The sequence below is a fragment of the Enhydra lutris genome, unplaced genomic scaffold, assembly GCF_002288905.1.
Source record: "Enhydra lutris kenyoni isolate GAN:26980312 unplaced genomic scaffold, ASM228890v2 scaffoldscaffold9, whole genome shotgun sequence".
Taxonomy (NCBI): domain Eukaryota; kingdom Metazoa; phylum Chordata; class Mammalia; order Carnivora; family Mustelidae; genus Enhydra; species Enhydra lutris.
The window spans coordinates 54924130-54946061 of NW_019154093.1; the positions used below are offsets into that span (position 1 = coordinate 54924130).

Sequence of the window (21932 nt, forward strand, 5' to 3'; positions counted from 1 at the left end):
CGCCCAGAGAGAGCAACTGAGTGAACAGAATCAGGCGCGGGCGGGCGGCGGCGGCGGCGGCGGCGGCAGAGGCGGCGGGCGGCGAGGGGGAGCCCGCTACGAATGCCCTCGCTCCCCGCCGCTCTCCATGAACCGGGCGAAATAAGCCGCACCTCCAGCAGGGGCTGCGCCTCCATGAATCCCTAGGTTTTTTTTTTTTTTTTTTTTCTTTCTTTCTTTCTTTCTCCGCTCCTCAGCCCCCGCCCGGGGTCCCGTCCCGCCTTCTCCCTTCGTCAGCGGCGGCCGCGGCCAGGTGCGGAGTCCAGAGCGGAGCGCAATGGCGTCCAACCCCGAACGGGGGGAGATTCTGCTCACGGAGTTGCAGGTAAGGGCCGCGGCCCGGACGGGAGGCGCTGGGGAAGGAATGAGGGAGAAAGTCTGGCGCGGGGTCGGGAGCCCGGGGAAACCGTAGGGCTGCCGCGCCCCTAGCCCGCTCAGTGCGGAAACTCGGGGATGTCACTCGGGAGCCGCTTCCTTCGGGAGCCGGACTCTCTTCTCCCGCCACAGCTCTGGCCTGCCACCACTTTAATTTGAGTCTACCTACCAGAGGGACCCCATGTCTGTCGGCTGCCTGCAGTCTGCCCCCCCCACGCCCGGTCCCCGGAGCGGCCAACTCAGCGCCCCCTCCCTGGTGTCAGAGCCGCCCGCGGACGCCCCTGTAGCCCTCTCCCTTAGCCAGGCCAGGCCCCGCCCCGCCTTTCCCTTGTACACCGCTCGTTAAACTCCTTTGAATGACTCCCAAGCTGTTTTCTCGTCCCTCCCCTTCCCCTCCGACTCGGCACAAAGAGCGCCCCCATAACTTCCAGCCCCCAGACAAGTTTTTTCGTTCTTTCTTTCTTCTTCTTCTTTTAAAAGCGTGTCATACCAAATGCTTGCCTCACTTCATTATCCCTCTTCAGGTGACTGAATTTCTTTCCTCTAATAGGAGGGCTACCTTTTCTGCTGTCTCTCTTTCTTTAACCAGATGATAGGTATATGGTCCCCTTCGTTGCTACTCCCTGCTCAGATCCGGAAGCTCAGATGCTGATGCTTTTCAGACTTTCATTTTCCCTCCCGTTTGAATACCAGAGAAAGAGCTACAGAAGTTGTTTACAAATGAGCTAGCAGTAGACTGAGGGAGAATGTTGGGCACCACATGCCTGCGGAAGATGAGAACAAAATAGGTTCGTTGATCAGTTGAGTATGTAGAGTAGTAGTATTATTGTTTTCCATTTACGTCTAAATATTTAATGATATAGGCATGATTTTTGTCCTTAAGTCTGTGCTATGCAAGGGTACCTACGCTACTCTTTTGAGTTTATTTTTTATTACTTTGGGGTGTTCCTGAGATAGTCACATCTGGATTAAAATTTTATGCTTGTTTTTTTACTTATATTTATTTTGGTGTGTTTTACTGTAGACGTCTTTTAACTACTCGAATATTGGAGATAGGAATTAAGAAAATATATATTTTTTGTGTGTATGCGTTAGACTGTTGATTCTTTTTTAAAAGACTGAATCTAGACCCTGAAGGGTTGATTGTTGATGATGCCAGAATTAAGTACTGCAACTGCTTCTGTTCTGCTGTTTAAGTATATTTTTTGATAGATCGCTTTATAACTTCAGTTTATTGTGCAGTTAGATGTAAGCTTGAAGGTATTGTTATATTTGATATTTAGTGAGCAAAAGTAGAGATTTCAACAAGGTATACCAATGCAGGGTTGCTAACTTGGAATCCTTTGAATCAGCTTTGAACTTCATGTCATTGAACATGTTGCCATATAGTAGTTTAATTAGTCTTAGCCTTTTATAAGGTCTTACAGCATACCGCATTTGCTAAATGAATGAAATTTATTGTTTTATTAATTTACATGAGCTTTTAAAATAAGGTTTGTTTGAGGCACGTTGGAAATGGTTTCCACTGCCTAGTCTTGAAATATGAAAAGCATCATTTTGGTTCTGAGAAAAAAATTGCAAAACTGGGCAGGAGCATTTTTCTTTGAATAGAGTGGCTTCAGAATTAGAAAGTACTTGGCATCCTTATTTGTGTTTTACAGAATTGTCATAAAAGACACTCATTTTGGCGCTGGACCTGCAAATATATTTTCATATGTGTTAAAACACTTAGGGAATTTTAATAAGATCAATTTTGACAGTATGAAGGAAGCAAGCCGAAGAGATAAGAAATTTTAAATATGACTTTAAAAAATGGGATCAAAGTAGGGGAACACCTAATCTAAAGTTAGATTTTTTTTTTTTTTTTTTTTAGAAAGTCTAACACCTTCCAGAAAAAGAACGATTTTTATTAAGTATTACCTTATAAGTTGACAAGTATATCCAGGTCATTTTTCTTGGTGTATTTGACTCCTGGTTTTAATAAAAGTTACTGCATTTGGACTTTATAAATATAAATATAATATGTATTAAATTCATTGAGAACATTATATCAGCACTGAAGGTAAATTGTGATAAAATTTGCTTCACCAAGTATATCCATCTATTTCTTTACTATTTCATTTGGTCGTGAAACTAGTATATCATAACCAAATGTTTCTCAAACTTGTTCGGAGAACCAGTTTTTAAAAAGCGTGTAAGTGGTTTGAATTTGTTTAAATTGAGAAATTAATATGTAATTCTTAATGCTTCTCTGACATACTGATTTTAAGTATTTAAATAATTATGTAGCAAGTTTCAAAACTGGTGTTTAGTAGTTAAAAACTGTTACTTTGCCCTGTCTTGTTTCGGGAATACTTGTGTCACTCTGAAAGTTACATGTTACAACCTACTTTTAATGAAATTGATACTTATTTTTAGAAACATTGTATATCCAACATTTTTTTAAAAGATTTTTTTTATTTATTTGAGAGGGAGAAAGAGAGAGTGAGCAAGAGCACAAGAGCAGGAAGAGGGAAAGGCAGACCCCCCCCTGCCAAGTATGGGGCCCCACACTAGGCTTGATCCCAGGACCCTGGGATCATGACCTGAGTCAAAAGCAGACACTTAACTGACTGAGCCACTCAGGCACCACTGTAATATCCAACATTTTAAAACTGGTTTTCAAATTATATTGCAGAATTTGAAATACTTTACTACTTGAGTTGGAATTGGCTTATTAATAACCTTCAGTTGTGGAAAGACAAAACAAAATCTGAACCCATGGTGTTCTGCCTTGTTAAATTACTATAATATTTCTATGGAGTAATGTTTCTAACTCTTGCTAGTAATTTAGGAGGCTAATTTGACAAGGAATCATTAATAAAGTACACATAAACTTTAATGGTTAGAGGCCTCAATGTATAAGGAAGAATATTTGCTGTAGAAAATAAAAATAGGCTGTTAAAAATATAAACAATTTGCAATTTTTAATTTTTATCTCTTATAACTAACTTGTTTTATCAACTGTTCTCTTTATCTTTTATTTGAAGTGGAAACTTAGATATTTTTTTGTAGGGCCAAAGAAATTAAATTTTATTTTTAAGGAAACTGGATTAATAAAAACTAAAGAATATCAAAATGGAAATATTGGTTACAACAGTAATTTGGTAGACTGCAGATTCAGATATTGAATACCATACTAATAAAGTTACCATGTTGATTATTAGTGATTTATTGTCATCAAAATGCCTAATAAAAAGTAGTAGGCCAAGAATCTCAAATTCTTTTCTTAGCAGAATTTTTTTAAGTAGAGGTAACTTGCTCAAGTGGAAGGTTGAGGTAGTTAGCCTTAAGTTACAGGGATTCATTTCAAGAAACATTTATTGAATATCTACAAAATCTATCACATATTGGAGGATATAAAGTTGAGAAGATATGACTTCACTTTCTAGAAGAGAGTACAAATAACAGTAATTGAACATTTGCTGTCAGTTATTGTGCTTGATACTCTTACCTCCCTTTTTTAATCTTTACTATAGTCCAATAAGGTTGTTATTTCCATTTGACAGATCAGGAAACTGTTTAGGACTGTTAGGTCGATCATTCATGGTTACACTGTCAATCTGAGTTTGAAATCAGATCTGTGCGTTTTCTACTATACCATATTTTGAGCTGCCACAGTTCTATGGATCTGTAAATATTTTGCATTGCAGTGTTATGGATGTGTGAACTTTAAAAAAAATTACCAAAAATGTAATTAACCAGAGTTAACTTTAATATAAATTTTATACTGTTTGTAAGGTGCCTCTATAACAAAAATGATTTCTGTGTTCTGTTGGTAGTCTATAATTTAGCAGTTCTTTGTCATTGGGAATAAGGTGTAATATTCTACAAAGACTAAGAGTGCAAAAAGAACCTTTTTGCAGGTTTTCATTATTTAATAATTACTGTTTCTGGTGAAAGTTGTCAAATGTTTGCTGAAATTCTTCCAAATGATTTTCCATTTTTCTGTAGTCTATCCATAAAATAAATTTAGCTTTAAAATTTTAAGCTCCTGTGTAATCAAGCTTTGTGTTTGGCACTTAGTAGGCACTCAGTACATTGATGAAAAGATGCCCTCCATTTGTCACCTACAATGAGAAATGTCTTGACGTTTCCAGCAGAAGTTGATTATAGGAGCTCCTGAGTTGTCTCAATTGGTTAAGCATCTGCTTTCGTGAGACTCAGGTCATGGTCCATGGGTTCTGAGATTGAGCCCAGCATTGAGTTCCTTGGTTAGCGGGATGTCTGCTTCTTCCTCTCCTCCCCGTTTGTGCTCTCTTATTCTCTCTGTCTCAAATCAAATCTTAAAAAAAAAAAAAGAAAAAAAAAGAAAAAGAAAGAAAAAAGAAATTGATTATAATCATTGCCTAAGAAATTAACATTTTGAATCCCTTGTCCCAAAAATATTCCCTTGAAAAGTTTAAAAGGGATTTCTGCACTAGTTATGTTACACCTACACACAACACAGTTATTTTACCCATTTGTGCACAATTAGGTGACATCTAATTTTGCATTGATGCCAGAAAGTAGAATGTCTCTGTTGGGATGATTAAGATTTTATGGTGGGTTGGAGGAATGTAGTATGAGAAAGTAAGCAGGATAGGCAAGGTGGAATTTATAGTTCTTTTCATTTCTCTTCTTTTCTTCCTTAAAGAGAGAGACAGAGCACGAGTGGGAAGGGCAGAGGGAGAAGGAGAGACAATCTTTAGCAGGCTCCACACTCAGCATGGAGCCTGACGTGGGACTTGAACCTACAATCCTGAGATCATGACCTGAGCTGAAATCGATTTGGTTGCTTAACTGGCACTTAACTAAGTGCCAGCTGACCCATCCAGGCACCCCTACAGTTCTTTTAAAATTTAAACATAATACATGTTCACTGTAGAAAATCTATAAATATAGGAAAGCACAAAGAAAATAAAACGTGCTCATAGTTCTGTTACTCAGAGATAACTGATGAAATTTTCCAACTTATAAGTCCCAAGGCATTTTAATCCATTTTCTCTCTGTCCCCCCACTTTTAATTGAGATATATTTGACATACAATATTGTGTAATTGAAGGTATACAATGTAGTGATTTAATATTTTTCTTCCCTTTATCCCACTTATTAGAATTTAAAGAAAAATGAGGTTCATAGCCTTTTAAGATAGAAGTAGCTATAGGTTAAGAAAATTTCTTTCCACTAGTTATAGATATTTGGATCTAACTGGCTTTACTGACTTTATATAAAAATAGTTTGATTTTAAGTCAGTACTTTGAGATATAGTTGAGAAGAAAAGTGAAGAGTACAGTGCAGACTTAGTAATGGACAATGATACATAGCATCAACTCTGAATAATAAATTGATACAGTGTGGTTTTTCAGCTTAGATTTGATTATTGCTACTTTTACAGAAATGCTGCATACTTTATTAATAAGGCCTATCTTTAAATGACTTGCCAAATACCTTTTATCTAGGTAAAAACTGTGCTGAAACTAGTGTTACAAAATGATGGCGCTAAATAGATTGTTTTTCTGGCTTTACTGACTTTATATAAAAATAGTTTGATTTTAAGTCAGTACTTTGAGATACAGTTGAGAAGAAAAGTGAAGAGTACAGTGCAGACTTAGTAATGGACAATGATACATAGCATCAACTCTGAATAATAAATTGATACAGTGTGGTTTTTCAGCTTAGATTTGATTATTGCTACTTTTAAAGAAATGCTGCATACTTTATTAATAAGGCCTATCTTTAAATGACTTGCCAAATACCTTTTATCTAGGTAAAAACTGTGCTGAAACTAGTGTTACAAAATGATGGCGCTAAATAGATTGTTTTTCTGTTATCTCTAATATAATACAGATTTTTCTAGTCTTGTACAACTTCATTCACAAATGATTGGTAGTGGGGCATCTTCTAGGCATTGTCTGTTTACCCCAGGGCTTTGCATTTGATTCCTTGGGCTCTTCTCTTTTTGCTTTTCAAATTTGGCAACAGAAGATTTTTATGCCTTTTATCAGGTTATTCCTATGTGCCGCCTTTTATTTATTTTTACTTTTTTTCAAAGATTTTATTTATTTGACAGACAGAGATCACAGGCAGGCAGAGAGAGAGGAGGAAGCAGGCTCCCTGCTGAGCAGAGAGCCTGATGGGGGCTTGATCCCAGGACCTTGGGATCATGACCTGAGCTGAAGGCAGAGGCTTTATTTAACCCACTGAGCTACCCAGGCACCCCTATGTGCCACCTTTTAAACAAAAAAAAAGAGGAGTAGTAGTTTGTAGAGATAAATATCACTTAAAACTTGCAGATGTATATATATTTAAATAGAATAGTTACTTCTCAGGGTGCCTGGGTGGCTCAGTGGGTTAACCATCAAACTCTTGATTTCAGCTTAGGTCACTGTCTCAAGGTAGTTGGATCAAACCCTGCATCAGTCTCTGTGCTCAGTACAGTCTGCTTGTCCCTCTCCTCCCTCTCCTCCCTCTCCTGCTTTTCTCTCGTGTGTGCTCTCTTCTCTCAAATAAATAAATAAAATCTTAAAAAAAACAATAGTTACTTCTGCATCATTTCCTTGTAAGATGTACTGCATTGAACAATTATCAAATGTCTGTTGTATTTCAAATACCAGTTTTACTTTGTGAGAAGATCATATAACATTTAATATGATTAACTTTAGGTATACAGCAGTGTTCAAAGTTGGCAGCAAAGTTGGAAAATTGAAAAGTATTTAAAAGCTTTAAAAAGATATTTTATATTTCGAATGGGAAAACATTAGTCAAAAAGCCTCTAATATCTTAGAAAAGCAGAAGTAAAAAAACATTTATTTTGATACATTCTGGTTTCTCTTAATTTTATCTAGTAAAACTTTATTTGAAATTAGCTCAATTGTCATGTTTCATTTTTCACAATCTAACAACAATTGTATAATATTATGTGTATAAATATTGTCTGTTTAAAATGAACAGGAAAGCATGGGAGGAATGTATTTGATAATAAATACCTTAGATTTGGGGGTAAATGTTGGTGTCACATTATAAAGATGAACTGATACATAAGAATTACATAAGATATACTGTTATTAACATCTATCTATTCTAGAAACTCGGTAGTGATTTGCTTTTTCTAATTAGTTAAAGCTTTGCTTCCCAGGCTCAAATATACCTTGATTTATTGGAAAGCTGTTATGACAGAATTTGGAATTTGTTTTAGATTATAGAAGACATACTTACATATTTAAATATCATACATACATATGTTAAATATCATATGTTTTACACATTAATCATACTGTTTCCCCTTTCCTGTAGTCGCCACCATAGTGATTCTCTAAGGAGGTTCTTGTTTTGCCTGTTTCAGAATTTTCATTGAACTAATTTCATTATATATATATATTTTTTAAGATTTTATTTATTTACTTGACAGACAGAGATCACAAGTAGGCTGAGAGGCAGGCAGAGAGAGATGAGGAAGCAGGCCCCCTGCCAAGCAGAGAACCCGATGTGGGGCTCAATCCCAGGACCCTGGGACCATGACCCGAGCCGAAGGCAGAGGCTTTAACCCACTGAGCCACCCAGGTGGCCCTATATTTGTTTTTTCTTTCTTCTTTCTTTTTTCTTTTTCTTTTTCTTTTTTTTTTTTTTACTTTTACTAAACCTTAGGTACAGTGCATTGGATTAATTATCCATCCATGTATCAGTCACTATAATAGGCACCCATGGACCACTATTCACTCCCCACCTCCCCAAAAAGCTAGGAACTTAACCTACGGTTATCTCCACCTTCTTGACAACTAAGGTCATGAGGCCTGTTTTCATTCTCTTGCTTTATTTGTATATAGCTTTGCTGGATATGTCATTCAAAAAGACGTGTCTTTTATTTTAGTTGTTTTTGCATAATTATGTTGAATATAATCTTTCTGAACTTGATTTTTTTATTCATATCATTGGATGTTGCTGTAGTTATTTTAATTTCTGTATAATATTTCATGAGTAAACTATCATCAGCTCCTCCCTTGTTGGATATTTGGTTATTGATTCACTCACTCTCCCTTGTTGAGCATTTAGTTGCTCTTTGGTTTTTGTAATGGTGAAAAATGCTACTGTGGACATTCTATGCATTTTTCCTGTTGTATACATATAAGAATTTTTATTATATACCCAAAGGTAAAATTGCTGTCTCAACAGGGTAGGTGAATGCCCAACTCCAGAAGATTATGCCCGACTTCCAGTATGATTGTAGCAATTTGTATTCATATCAGCAATATATGAGATGAAAGATCCTTTGATTATCCATGTTCTCTAACAATTGATATTGTCTTTAAGTTTTACAAATCAGAAGAGTGTAGAATGTGTGTTACCACATTGTAGTCTTGATTTGCATTTTCCAGATCATCACTGATGTAGAACAATTCTTTTTATGTTTATTGGCCTTTTATAACTCCTTATCAGTGAAATTCCTCTTCATGTTAATTCTTTGTGTATACTGTGAATGTCTTCTCTCAGTTTGTAACTTGTCTTTTCACTTTATTTTAGGGAGTTTGTGGGAGCGACGGTTTTAAATGTTTTACCTTTTGGCAAATATTTAGAATAATTTATATCATTGTGATCAGCAAGCGCGCACTTAATATCTATTCTAGATTTGTTACAGAAAGGGTAAAGTTACACAGTTTTGACCTCTGGATTCACAAACTGTCCAAATGAACAACCATAGAAAGTCTGAAAATATTCTATCACTTAACATGTACCAGACACTCAAACGTTAGTTGATTCAATTAAAGAATTAGAATAGAATAGAATAGAATAGAATAAAGAATAGAATTAGGGGCGCCTGGGTGGCTCAGTGGGTTAAAGCCTTTGCCTTCGGCTCAGGTCATGATCTCAGGGTCCTGGGATCGAGCCCTGCATCGGGCTCTGTGCTCAGCAGGGAGCCTGCTTCCTCCTCTCTCTCTCTGCCTCTCTGCCTACTTGTGATCTCTGTCAAATAAATAAATAAAATATTTTAAAAAAATTGTTAAAAAAATGAATTTACAAGCAAAAAGTAGTGAAAATTTTATATGTAGTTCATGAACTGCTGATTTTTCCCATTCATTAACTCTTCAGTGCAAACTATTATTATTAATTATTATTTCTTTAAAGAACAAATTGGATCAGTTATTTAGTTATGTGCATAGTTTGTTAGTAAAGTGCTGGAGTTGATTAGATTTAATGCTGGTTATAAAACAAAATATTATTGTGGAATTTCCTGGTGTTTATAAACCTGAGCTCTTATTCTTGTCACTGCTTGGGTATCTTTTGGTGAAAGAAATACAAACAAAATTTTAATTTTAGTTGAATTTATCAATCTTTTCTTGTAATTGCATTTTGTATAAGAAATTTTCCCTTACTTTGGGTCTAATAGATATTTAACTATATTTTCTTATAAGTTTTTGGAGTTTTATTTTTTATATGTAAGTCAATACATCCACAGTTGATTTTTGAATACAGAGTAAGATAAAGGTCTGAGTTATTTAATTTTTTTAAAAGATTTTATTTATTTATTTGACAAAGAGAGACAGCAAGAGAGGGAACACAAGCAGGGGGAGTGGAAGAGGGAGAAGCAGGCTTCCTGCTGAGCAGAGAACCTGATGCGGGACCTGATCCCAGCACTCTGGGATCATGACCTGAGCCGAAGGCAGGCACTTAACCACTGAGCCACCCAGGCACCTCTGAGTTATTTAATTTTTAAAATATTATGAAATATATATCACTATTTCTTAAATTTAAATTTAAAATAGAACATTTTTCAGTTTTTAAGGCAGAAACATTTCTGAATAGCCTTATTTAATTTTTGTGAGTTAGAAGTTAAGGGTATATCATACTAGGTTATATAATGAATTATACTTGAAGTTATCCTTACCTAAATTGTTAGTAACTCACTTTTTCCTTACAGTACCAGTTTGTGGTTTTTCTCTTTTTTGTTATATCCTCTGAAGCCTTTGGTCAATAAGATCCTTGATCTACTTCTTAACTTCTCATCATATTCCCCATTTGTGGCTCAAACCTGTATTTTCCTAAGCCCAATCTACTCCTATTCCTTTGTTCTCAGCATCACTCACCTAGTCACTGCTTCTACTGAGTGATGCACAATATTTAATAAAGTGAGTTTCCTCAGCTTTTCTTCTTTCTTTTTTTTTTTTTTTTTAAAGATTTTATTTATTTATTTATTTATTTGACAGAGACAGACAAGCAAAACACAGAGGGAACACAAGCAGGAGGAGTGAGAGAGGGAGAAGCAGAATGCAGGGCTTGATCCCAGGACCCTGGAATCACGACCAGAGCTGAAGGCAGATGCTTAATGACTGAACTACCCACGCGCCACAACTTTTCTTCCGTTGACTTTAAGATTTCTTGGAATTTTAGCCATTGGTTTTTGTTGCTATTAATCAATCTTAAGGAAAAGTTGTTTGATCTCATTGAGGCTATAATTTCCTAGATTTCTGCTTCCTTTGGAATATCATTCCATTCTTTTGCAGTTGGGGCTTTCATTTTCCCCTGACTCTTTGCTTAAAAAAAGTTTACATCTCTCTATCTCTTTTTTTTTTTTAATTTTTATTCATTTGACAGAGAGAGAGAGAGAGATCACAAGTAGGCAGAGAGGCAGGCAGAGAGAGAGGGAAGCAGGCTCACCGCTGAGCAGAGAGCCCAATGCGGGGCTCGATCCCAGGACCCTGAGATCATGACCTGAGCCGAAGGCAGAGGCTTAACCCACTGAGCCACCCAGGCACCCCTCTCTTTTTTTTTAAATACTTTTTTAAAATACTGTTGCCCCCCAAACTTCTTTCAATCATCACATTCCTTAAAAGAAATTTCTTTTTTTTTTTTAGGACTTTATTTATTTGTCAGGGGGAGAGAAAGAGAGCTGTGTGAGAGTGCACAAGCAGTGAGAGTGGCAGGCAGAAGTAGAATCAGGCTCCCTGCTGAGCAAGGACCCTGGTGCAGGACTCAATCCCAGGACCCTGGGATCGTGACCTGGAAGGCAGAGACTTAACCAACTGAGCCACCCAGGCATCCTTTTAAAAGAAATTTCTTAGTAGTGTTTGTTTTCTACCACTTATTTCTTAACTTTTTAAAATATTATTTCTGTCCCAATTATTTTGTTGAAATTATTCTCATAAAAGCATCACTGACCTGCTTCTTCTAGTCTCTTGAGACAATTGATACTGTTTCAACTTCCTGAAACTCTGTTGTTTAAATTAAGCTTCGTGGACCTGCACAATATTGTCTACTTTTCTTTCATCATAATCTGCCTATATTTGCTACTGTGGCTTTCTTTTGAGAATTTACCTAGTTTAAATGTTCTACCTGTTTCTAGCCAGTTTGTCCTCTAATTTATTCTTTAGATTAACTGCCAGCATTAATCAGTTTGTTTTGTCAGGATTGCATGGAATAGAAACCCATTTCAATTAGCTTAAACAAAAATTAGATTTATTGGAAGGGTAGAGGGACATCTCACTTTATCCAAAGGTGAGATATATAGTCATGACTCCTGAACAGGAAACTAGAGGCTTGCTTTCTTTCTAGGGCTACATCTCCTATTTCTTCTTTATGTATGTATACTTTTTTATATCTTCTATATACTGATTCTCTTTTATATGGCCCCCAAATGATACTCCCAACTTCTTAATTTCCATGAACTCTTTAAGTCTAATATCTACAGTTAACTGACTCACTTATTCTGTGCCACAGTTATAAATTCTTAATGAGAAAACTTGATTGGCCCTGTATGGAACATGTACTCCTGGTCTGGTCAATTATAGCAATAGAAGTATGGAGTTCTCAGTGTACTGATAAGTACCAATATGACTGCAAAGACTCATAGTGAGTTTGGGTTAGGGACTGTTCTCTAAGAAGGGAGTATAGGTTATAAAGAACTTCTCTAAGACCTTTTTAATAACTTCCCATTAATTTTACAATAAAATATATCAGACCTTCCATTATCCAGCCCTTCTCAATCTTTTCAGATTTTTCTCCCTGTGTATTATTCTATCATATTAAAGTATTTGCCGTTCTTGGAACTACTGCTTTTATACCTCTCTATCTTTGCCTTTGCTCTTTCTAACTTTAAGAATAGTGATATTGATCATCTGCCTGAAAAGCTTTTGGCAAACTGGACACTCTTTAAAATTCTACTAAGAAAAGCATATATGTTGATTGAATATATGATTATATTCATATTCTATAATCAGAAATCTTAAGATACATTTTTGATAAGTAATTTTAGTGATTGATCATGTAGCATTTGATCTGTTGGCAAATTAGCTTACATGCCATTTCGTGGCTCGTGTTACTGAATATGTATATATATATATATATATATATATATATATATATCACCCAATATAGGAACTAATTGTTGTTATATTTGTGTCTGTTGATTTTAGTGCAGGAACTAGGTCTTACTCATCTTTATGTACCTAGTGCCTGGCCTGTGCTTATGCTTGATAAATGCTTGAATAAATAAGTGACTGATTTCTGTGACTGATTCTGTTATTCTTTTGCAACATCTTACTTCTCTCTCTCTTTTTTAAAGATTTTATTTATTTATTTGACAGACAGAGATCACAAGTAGGCAGAGAGGCAGGAAGGGAAGCAGGCTCCCCGCTGAGCAGAGAGCCTGATGCGGGGCTTGATCCCAGGACCTTGGGATCATGACCCGAGCTGAAGGCAGAGGCTTTAACCCATTGAGCCACCCAGGCACCCCTGACTTCTCTCTATTTTTAAAGGTTATCATTCTTCCCCTTCTTGACCATGCTAGAAGTCTGCTGGTCATTTTTATTTGACTACTGTCTAAGCTGCTTTAGTTAATTTTTTTTTTTAATTTTGTAACTTGAATTCATTATTTTGTTACTATCCATGCTTGGGCCTACATTATCATTTGGACAATACAGTATCTTGATAGGTCTCAAATTCCTCTCTCAGATAGCATAGCCAAATTTCTCAAATGTTCATCTAACGAAAGGAACTTTTATATAGGATAAATTCTTAAAAAGGAGAGATACCTTTAAATAGCAAAACTTACTTCTTAGTATATCAGTAAAAGTTATCTAATCTTTTGGAAGCTTTGAGGAGGAAGAGGGATTCTTTTATCTGGTAATGAGCCTATTATGAGTTAGAAGTACTTGTTACAATAAAGGTACTTGAGCCTAACCTTGATGCATTATCAGTTTGGTTCCTGAAGAAAGGGAAACCTCATTGAGCTTTAAAGAAAAAACAAAACATATGCATTTTTTGAAGATACTCAAGCATGTTAACAACCACTGGGTCATGGACCAGTGCTGGTCATGATGATATTTTCACATTAAGGACAATATATGAATATGTATTCTGAATATGATATAAAATTGTGAATTTGTAAGTAAAGGGGTGGACTGTCCTCTGTTCTGAGATTTTTGCCATTTCTACTTCTCTTTACTTTCTTTCTTGATGTCAAAATGTACTCTTAAAGACATGATGAAGATAATTGATAGTAATATCTTAACTGGCAATAAAATAAATCAGTAACCTTATATATACCTGCCCAATTTCTTCTGGGAATTTACTAATCAGTAATTTCAAGGCCTAGTTAAAATCACTGACTAGTCTAGTCGGTAATTCAAGTATTGGAATCCTACAGACCTAGGTTTAAATCTCATTTTTAGCACATATTATCTGCCTGGCTTTGGTATGTGTTATTTAGCAACATGAGGGAAGTTTTCTTACAAAGATGGGGATAATTTCTGGCTCAGAAGGTTATTGTAGGGTTTTTTTGTTGTTGTTGTTTTTTTTTTTTCCATGATACATAGAGTGCCTGGGATATAGTAGATAGTAACTCTTCCTTCTCTCAGGTTTACATTTTAAGATTACTTCATTTTGATTTTTTAAAAATAAGTTGTGTGGCTGACAGACTGTTTAAAGTTAGGTACGTTAAGAGAGGGAGAGAGCTGATCATGCTTTATAGACTAATTGTTTTCCCCTTTTCTCTTTATTTTTTGGCGCCAGAGAAGGTATAATGAGGATAGCTATCAGAAAGTATATTTCCATGGTGTCTTCATTTAAGATAACAGTATGCTGAGATTATGTGTGTAAGAAAAAAGAAATCATAGGTTGATATATGACGAACTACTAGGATTGAGCTTTCATTGAAGACTGTGGTGTGAGAAGTACCTGACTGGCTCAGTCTATAGAGCATGTATGTGACTCTTAATTTCAGGGTCGTGAGTCTAAGCCCATGTTGGGCATGGAGCCCACTTAAAATTAAAAACAAAACAGGGGCGCCTGGGTGGCTCAGTGGCTTAAGCCTCCTCTGCCTTCGGCTCAGGTCATGATCCCAGGGTCCTGGGATCCAGCCCCGCATGGGGCTTTCTGCTCAGCAGGGAGCCTGCTTCCTCTTCTCTGCTTGCCTCTGTGCCTACTTGTGATCTCTGTCAAATAAATAAATAAAATCTTTAAAAAAAATTAACCAAACAAAAAACTGGTTTGTTATTTGTCATGCAGAAATTATTTATTGCAGATATGGAGCTATAGAAGAATTAAGTGATTCCATGCAACTGTTTAAATAAGTTCAGATCTGTATTATGTTCTTTCCCAGAGGCTTGGGACTTTTTATAAAATTTGAGCTAAGATTACATATTTGCAAAGTCCACAATGGTCTTGCACATTTCAGCACAGAGAGATAGATTTATGGTAATATACTTCTGAATATTAATAAATAATATCAGCTCTGTAGTTGAATGTGCTTGAATTTTGTGTAAATTAAAGTAAATGTCCAATTGTTTGTTGCTTATTGGTTAGCATTACTGATTTCCCATTTTGTTTCTATGGAAGCCTTATCTTTGAACTCCAGCATCAGGAAGGTGTTCATTTTACTATAAATTTTTGTTCTGGTGCATGCTTTTATTGTGTTAAAACCTCACTAAACTCTACACAGAATCCTACAGTTAGTTTTGATGTGTCCTTTTAAGGATGGTTGAATAACCAACAGCAACCTTAAATATCAGATCTAAAGCAAAATTCTTCCTTTATCAAGTCCCTAAAAGCACTATACTAAATTTCTAATAGGGGTTGGGATACCTTTCCTTTTGCTCTCCTTGAGTTTGGCGAGATAGTGGATAATCCTTTATTTTAGTATATTTTAATGGTAATTATAGAGAAGGAACTAGGGTTGGTTATAAGATACCTCATAAAAAATAAAGAGAACTATGTTGAAAAAATATGAGAATATTGCTAATAGTAATTTCACCTTATGTGATATGAAGCATTTTCACTTGTATTATTTCTTTGGCTCTTAAAATGACCCTCTGAGTTAGGGATGGGGAGGGATTATTATATCCAGTTTTCAGGTGTTCATGTTCACTTAGCCAATGTCTGCTTTAACCTGAACACTTTTGACTCCTATTCTTTGTTTTAGTACTCCACACAATTCTAATTTTATCAACTTTAAAGCTGTTTTTTTCTTCAGTATACCTAAAAAATTGTTAACATTTTCAAAGCTATGTTGAAAGTGAATGTGAACAGTATCTTTTTTTCCCCAAAGATAACAGAAAATTTTTTCTTTAGTATACCTAAAAAATGGTTAACATTTTCAAAGCTATGTTGAATGTGAATGTGAACAGTATCTTTTTTTCCCCAAAGATAACAGATAATAACTATAAAAGGGAATATGTAATTTGCCACCTAGTTTGAGTATTCATGGGAGTATCAAAGTTCTTTGTAGTATTTTTGTACTACAAAATATTGTGTAGAGGTGTAGTGATTCCAGCTGAAGTAGTGTATAGCTTCTGGAGAGTTTATCGTGGTTTAAAAGTATTAAAATGTTAAAAAATATCACTTAAAGAAAAATCACTTAAAAAATCACTTAAAATTGGGGTGCCTGGGTGGCTCAGTGGGTTAAGCCTCTGCCTTTGGCTCAGGTCATGATCCCAGGGTCCTGGGATAGAGCCTTGCATTGGGCTCTCTGCTCAGCAGGGAGCCTACTCCCCCCCCACCCCCCATCTGCCTCTCTCTACTTGTGATCTCTGTCAAATAAATAAAATCTTTTAAAAAATAAATAAATAAATAAAATCACTTAAAATCACTTAAAGATTTAAAAACATCAACTTCCTGATGAAGTTGAATGATGTTTTCTGTATTTATAAACTGGAGGCCAGTCATGTTACCCACAAAATAGACTTGGGAAGTGAGTGTTTTATATGCATGAGATATTTTAATGAACTGGAAAAATACACATGTTTTATATCTTTTTAAAGGAATAATATATTTCTTTGTTAAAATTTAGCCTGGGCGCTTGGGTGGCTCAGTGGGTTAAGCCTCTGCCTTCAGCTCAGGTCATGATCTCAGGGTCCTGGGATCGAGCCCCCGCATCGGGCTCTCTGCTCGGCAGGGAGCCTGCTTCCTCCTCTCTCTCTGCCTGCCTCTCTGTCTACTTGTGATCTCTCTCTGTCAAATAATTAAATAAAATCTTTAAAAAAAAATTTATCTGCACTTATTTATCCTTTATGTCTGTTTGTGTGGGAGTAAAGATCTTAAAAATAAAAAAGTTTCTTGAAAAGCTTAATATTAAACTTCATTTTATATGTCCTTTCCACTTGAGCATCTAGCAGCTTTCCTAAAATATTTTGGTGTAATATGTTAACATTTAGTGATCATAACATTTAGGCATAAATACATCGGATAAATTTATATGAAAAAGGATCTCTTTTGTTTTTGTGCTCTACATTAATTTTATCCTTCTTTCTTGTGTATGGGTTATTTCTTGTTAATGGTGATACTGTCATTGCTACCTGAGGTTTTGCTTGCTATGCTCTTTGTGACCAGAGAGTTGTACTTTTATTATGCCTTTTCACGAAAATAGTCTTCTAAAGAAGTTAAAAATAACTGGACACAATTAGCAAATAATACATTCCTGGGTTTGGTTTTTCTTGTTGCTCAGTGTGTGACTTGCTCAAGGCCAGCTGTGTTGACAGTCACTAAAACTAAATCAAACCAAACAACAAACACCAAACACTACAATTCAGCTTTGGCTTTACTTTATTTAGGTGACTTCTTTACTTTATTTAGGTGACTACTTTATTTAGGTGACTTAAAAGAACTCCAATATGTTCTGTCCAGCTAATGTTTCCTTCTCTGAGAAAAAGGTTCTTCCTGTATTGGTGACTTTATATTTCTGTTTAGCTGTTCTGTCAGAAGTATTTATTCGGTCAAATCATGATGCTTTAAATTTTTTTTTTTTGGTTGTGATAAAATACATGTAACATTTACCATCTTAACCATTTGAAGTGTGCAGTTCTGTGGCATTAAGTACATGCATCATATTGTGCAACTGTCACCACCATCTATCTCTTAAGAATTCTGTTTATCTTAGCTGAAACTCTGGTCCCATTAAACATTAATATTCCCCAGGTCCTGGCAAACACTATTCTACTTTTTGTTGCCATGTATTTGACATGCACGTGGAATCAATCAGTAAATGTCCTTTTGTGACTTGCCCATTTCACTTAGCATAATGTCTTCTAAGTTCAGCCATGTTGTAAAGTGTCAGAATTTCCTTCCTTTTTTAAGCCTGAATAATATTCCATTGTTTGGGTATACCACATTTGTTTATCCACCCATCCATCAGTGGATACTTGGGTTGCTTCCTTGTGATGCTTTTTTTTTTTAATAAGTATAGCATTGTTGGAGGTTATTATACCTAGTCATGATCATTTGATAGTCTGTAGCTGTGTCATGTACCACTGTAGCCACTAGCCACATGTAGCTGTTAAAATTTAAGTTAATTAAATATAGGGGCACCAGGTGGCTCAGTGGGTTAAACCTCTGCCTTCAGCTCAGGTCATGATCCCAAGCGGGCAGGGAGCCCGCTTCCCTCCTCTCTCTGCCTGCCTCTCTGCCTACTTGTGATCTCTCTCTGTCTCTCTGTCAAATAAATAAAATCTTTTTTTTTTTTAAAGATTTTATTCATTTATTTGACAGGCAGAGATCACAAGTAGGCAGAGAGGCAGGCAGAGAGAGAGAGGAAGGGAAGCAGGCTCCCCGCTGAGCAGAGAGCCTGATGCGGGGCTCGATCTTATCTCTAATATAATACAGATTTTTCTAGTCTTGTACAACTTCATTCACAAATGATTGGTAGTGGGGCATCTTCTAGGCATTGTCTGTTTACCCCAGGGCTTTGCATTTGATTCCTTGGGCTCTTCTCTTTTTGCTTTTCAAATTTGGCAACAGAAGATTTTTATGCCTTTTATCAGGTTATTCCTATGTGCCGCCTTTTATTTATTTTTACTTTTTTTCAAAGATTTTATTTATTTGACAGACAGAGATCACAGGCAGGCAGAGAGAGAGGAGGAAGCAGGCTCCCTGCTGAGCAGAGAGCCTGATGGGGGCTTGATCCCAGGACCTTGGGATCATGACCTGAGCTGAAGGCAGAGGCTTTATTTAACCCACTGAGCTACCCAGGCACCCCTATGTGCCACCTTTTAAACAAAAAAAAAGAGGAGTAGTAGTTTGTAGAGATAAATATCACTTAAAACTTGCAGATGTATATATATTTAAATAGAATAGTTACTTCTCAGGGTGCCTGGGTGGCTCAGTGGGTTAACCATCAAACTCTTGATTTCAGCTTAGGTCACTGTCTCAAGGTAGTTGGATCAAACCCTGCATCAGTCTCTGTGCTCAGTACAGTCTGCTTGTCCCTCTCCTCCCTCTCCTCCCTCTCCTGCTTTTCTCTCGTGTGTGCTCTCTTCTCTCAAATAAATAAATAAAATCTTAAAAAAAACAATAGTTACTTCTGCATCATTTCCTTGTAAGATGTACTGCATTGAACAATTATCAAATGTCTGTTGTATTTCAAATACCAGTTTTACTTTGTGAGAAGATCATATAACATTTAATATGATTAACTTTAGGTATACAGCAGTGTTCAAAGTTGGCAGCAAAGTTGGAAAATTGAAAAGTATTTAAAAGCTTTAAAAAGATATTTTATATTTCGAATGGGAAAACATTAGTCAAAAAGCCTCTAATATCTTAGAAAAGCAGAAGTAAAAAAACATTTATTTTGATACATTCTGGTTTCTCTTAATTTTATCTAGTAAAACTTTATTTGAAATTAGCTCAATTGTCATGTTTCATTTTTCACAATCTAACAACAATTGTATAATATTATGTGTATAAATATTGTCTGTTTAAAATGAACAGGAAAGCATGGGAGGAATGTATTTGATAATAAATACCTTAGATTTGGGGGTAAATGTTGGTGTCACATTATAAAGATGAACTGATACATAAGAATTACATAAGATATACTGTTATTAACATCTATCTATTCTAGAAACTCGGTAGTGATTTGCTTTTTCTAATTAGTTAAAGCTTTGCTTCCCAGGCTCAAATATACCTTGATTTATTGGAAAGCTGTTATGACAGAATTTGGAATTTGTTTTAGATTATAGAAGACATACTTACATATTTAAATATCATACATACATATGTTAAATATCATATGTTTTACACATTAATCATACTGTTTCCCCTTTCCTGTAGTCGCCACCATAGTGATTCTCTAAGGAGGTTCTTGTTTTGCCTGTTTCAGAATTTTCATTGAACTAATTTCATTATATATATATATTTTTTAAGATTTTATTTATTTACTTGACAGACAGAGATCACAAGTAGGCTGAGAGGCAGGCAGAGAGAGATGAGGAAGCAGGCCCCCTGCCAAGCAGAGAACCCGATGTGGGGCTCAATCCCAGGACCCTGGGACCATGACCCGAGCCGAAGGCAGAGGCTTTAACCCACTGAGCCACCCAGGTGGCCCTATATTTGTTTTTTCTTTCTTCTTTCTTTTTTCTTTTTCTTTTTCTTTTTTTTTTTTTTACTTTTACTAAACCTTAGGTACAGTGCATTGGATTAATTATCCATCCATGTATCAGTCACTATAATAGGCACCCATGGACCACTATTCACTCCCCACCTCCCCAAAAAGCTAGGAACTTAACCTACGGTTATCTCCACCTTCTTGACAACTAAGGTCATGAGGCCTGTTTTCATTCTCTTGCTTTATTTGTATATAGCTTTGCTGGATATGTCATTCAAAAAGACGTGTCTTTTATTTTAGTTGTTTTTGCATAATTATGTTGAATATAATCTTTCTGAACTTGATTTTTTTATTCATATCATTGGATGTTGCTGTAGTTATTTTAATTTCTGTATAATATTTCATGAGTAAACTATCATCAGCTCCTCCCTTGTTGGATATTTGGTTATTGATTCACTCACTCTCCCTTGTTGAGCATTTAGTTGCTCTTTGGTTTTTGTAATGGTGAAAAATGCTACTGTGGACATTCTATGCATTTTTCCTGTTGTATACATATAAGAATTTTTATTATATACCCAAAGGTAAAATTGCTGTCTCAACAGGGTAGGTGAATGCCCAACTCCAGAAGATTATGCCCGACTTCCAGTATGATTGTAGCAATTTGTATTCATATCAGCAATATATGAGATGAAAGATCCTTTGATTATCCATGTTCTCTAACAATTGATATTGTCTTTAAGTTTTACAAATCAGAAGAGTGTAGAATGTGTGTTACCACATTGTAGTCTTGATTTGCATTTTCCAGATCATCACTGATGTAGAACAATTCTTTTTATGTTTATTGGCCTTTTATAACTCCTTATCAGTGAAATTCCTCTTCATGTTAATTCTTTGTGTATACTGTGAATGTCTTCTCTCAGTTTGTAACTTGTCTTTTCACTTTATTTTAGGGAGTTTGTGGGAGCGACGGTTTTAAATGTTTTACCTTTTGGCAAATATTTAGAATAATTTATATCATTGTGATCAGCAAGCGCGCACTTAATATCTATTCTAGATTTGTTACAGAAAGGGTAAAGTTACACAGTTTTGACCTCTGGATTCACAAACTGTCCAAATGAACAACCATAGAAAGTCTGAAAATATTCTATCACTTAACATGTACCAGACACTCAAACGTTAGTTGATTCAATTAAAGAATTAGAATAGAATAGAATAGAATAGAATAAAGAATAGAATTAGGGGCGCCTGGGTGGCTCAGTGGGTTAAAGCCTTTGCCTTCGGCTCAGGTCATGATCTCAGGGTCCTGGGATCGAGCCCTGCATCGGGCTCTGTGCTCAGCAGGGAGCCTGCTTCCTCCTCTCTCTCTCTGCCTCTCTGCCTACTTGTGATCTCTGTCAAATAAATAAATAAAATATTTTAAAAAAATTGTTAAAAAAATGAATTTACAAGCAAAAAGTAGTGAAAATTTTATATGTAGTTCATGAACTGCTGATTTTTCCCATTCATTAACTCTTCAGTGCAAACTATTATTATTAATTATTATTTCTTTAAAGAACAAATTGGATCAGTTATTTAGTTATGTGCATAGTTTGTTAGTAAAGTGCTGGAGTTGATTAGATTTAATGCTGGTTATAAAACAAAATATTATTGTGGAATTTCCTGGTGTTTATAAACCTGAGCTCTTATTCTTGTC

The 21932-nt window shown here is 35.8% G+C and overlaps 1 protein-coding gene across 2 annotated transcripts in view; it reads left to right on the plus strand.

Annotated features, from left to right (window-relative positions):
• The first annotated feature begins 209 nt into the window (after positions 1-209).
• The window catches only part of LOC111143223 (protein kinase N2), a 144202-nt gene continuing 122479 nt past the window's right edge, over positions 210-21932 (plus strand). Inside the window, exon 1 of one of the 2 annotated variants that reach the window (XM_022496797.1) lies at positions 210-364. In XM_022496797.1, coding sequence (XP_022352505.1) covers positions 317-364 — 48 coding nt within the window. In that variant the 5' untranslated portion in view covers positions 210-316. The remainder of the gene's footprint in view (positions 365-21932) is intronic. The other variant, XM_022496798.1, reaches the window with a different exon arrangement.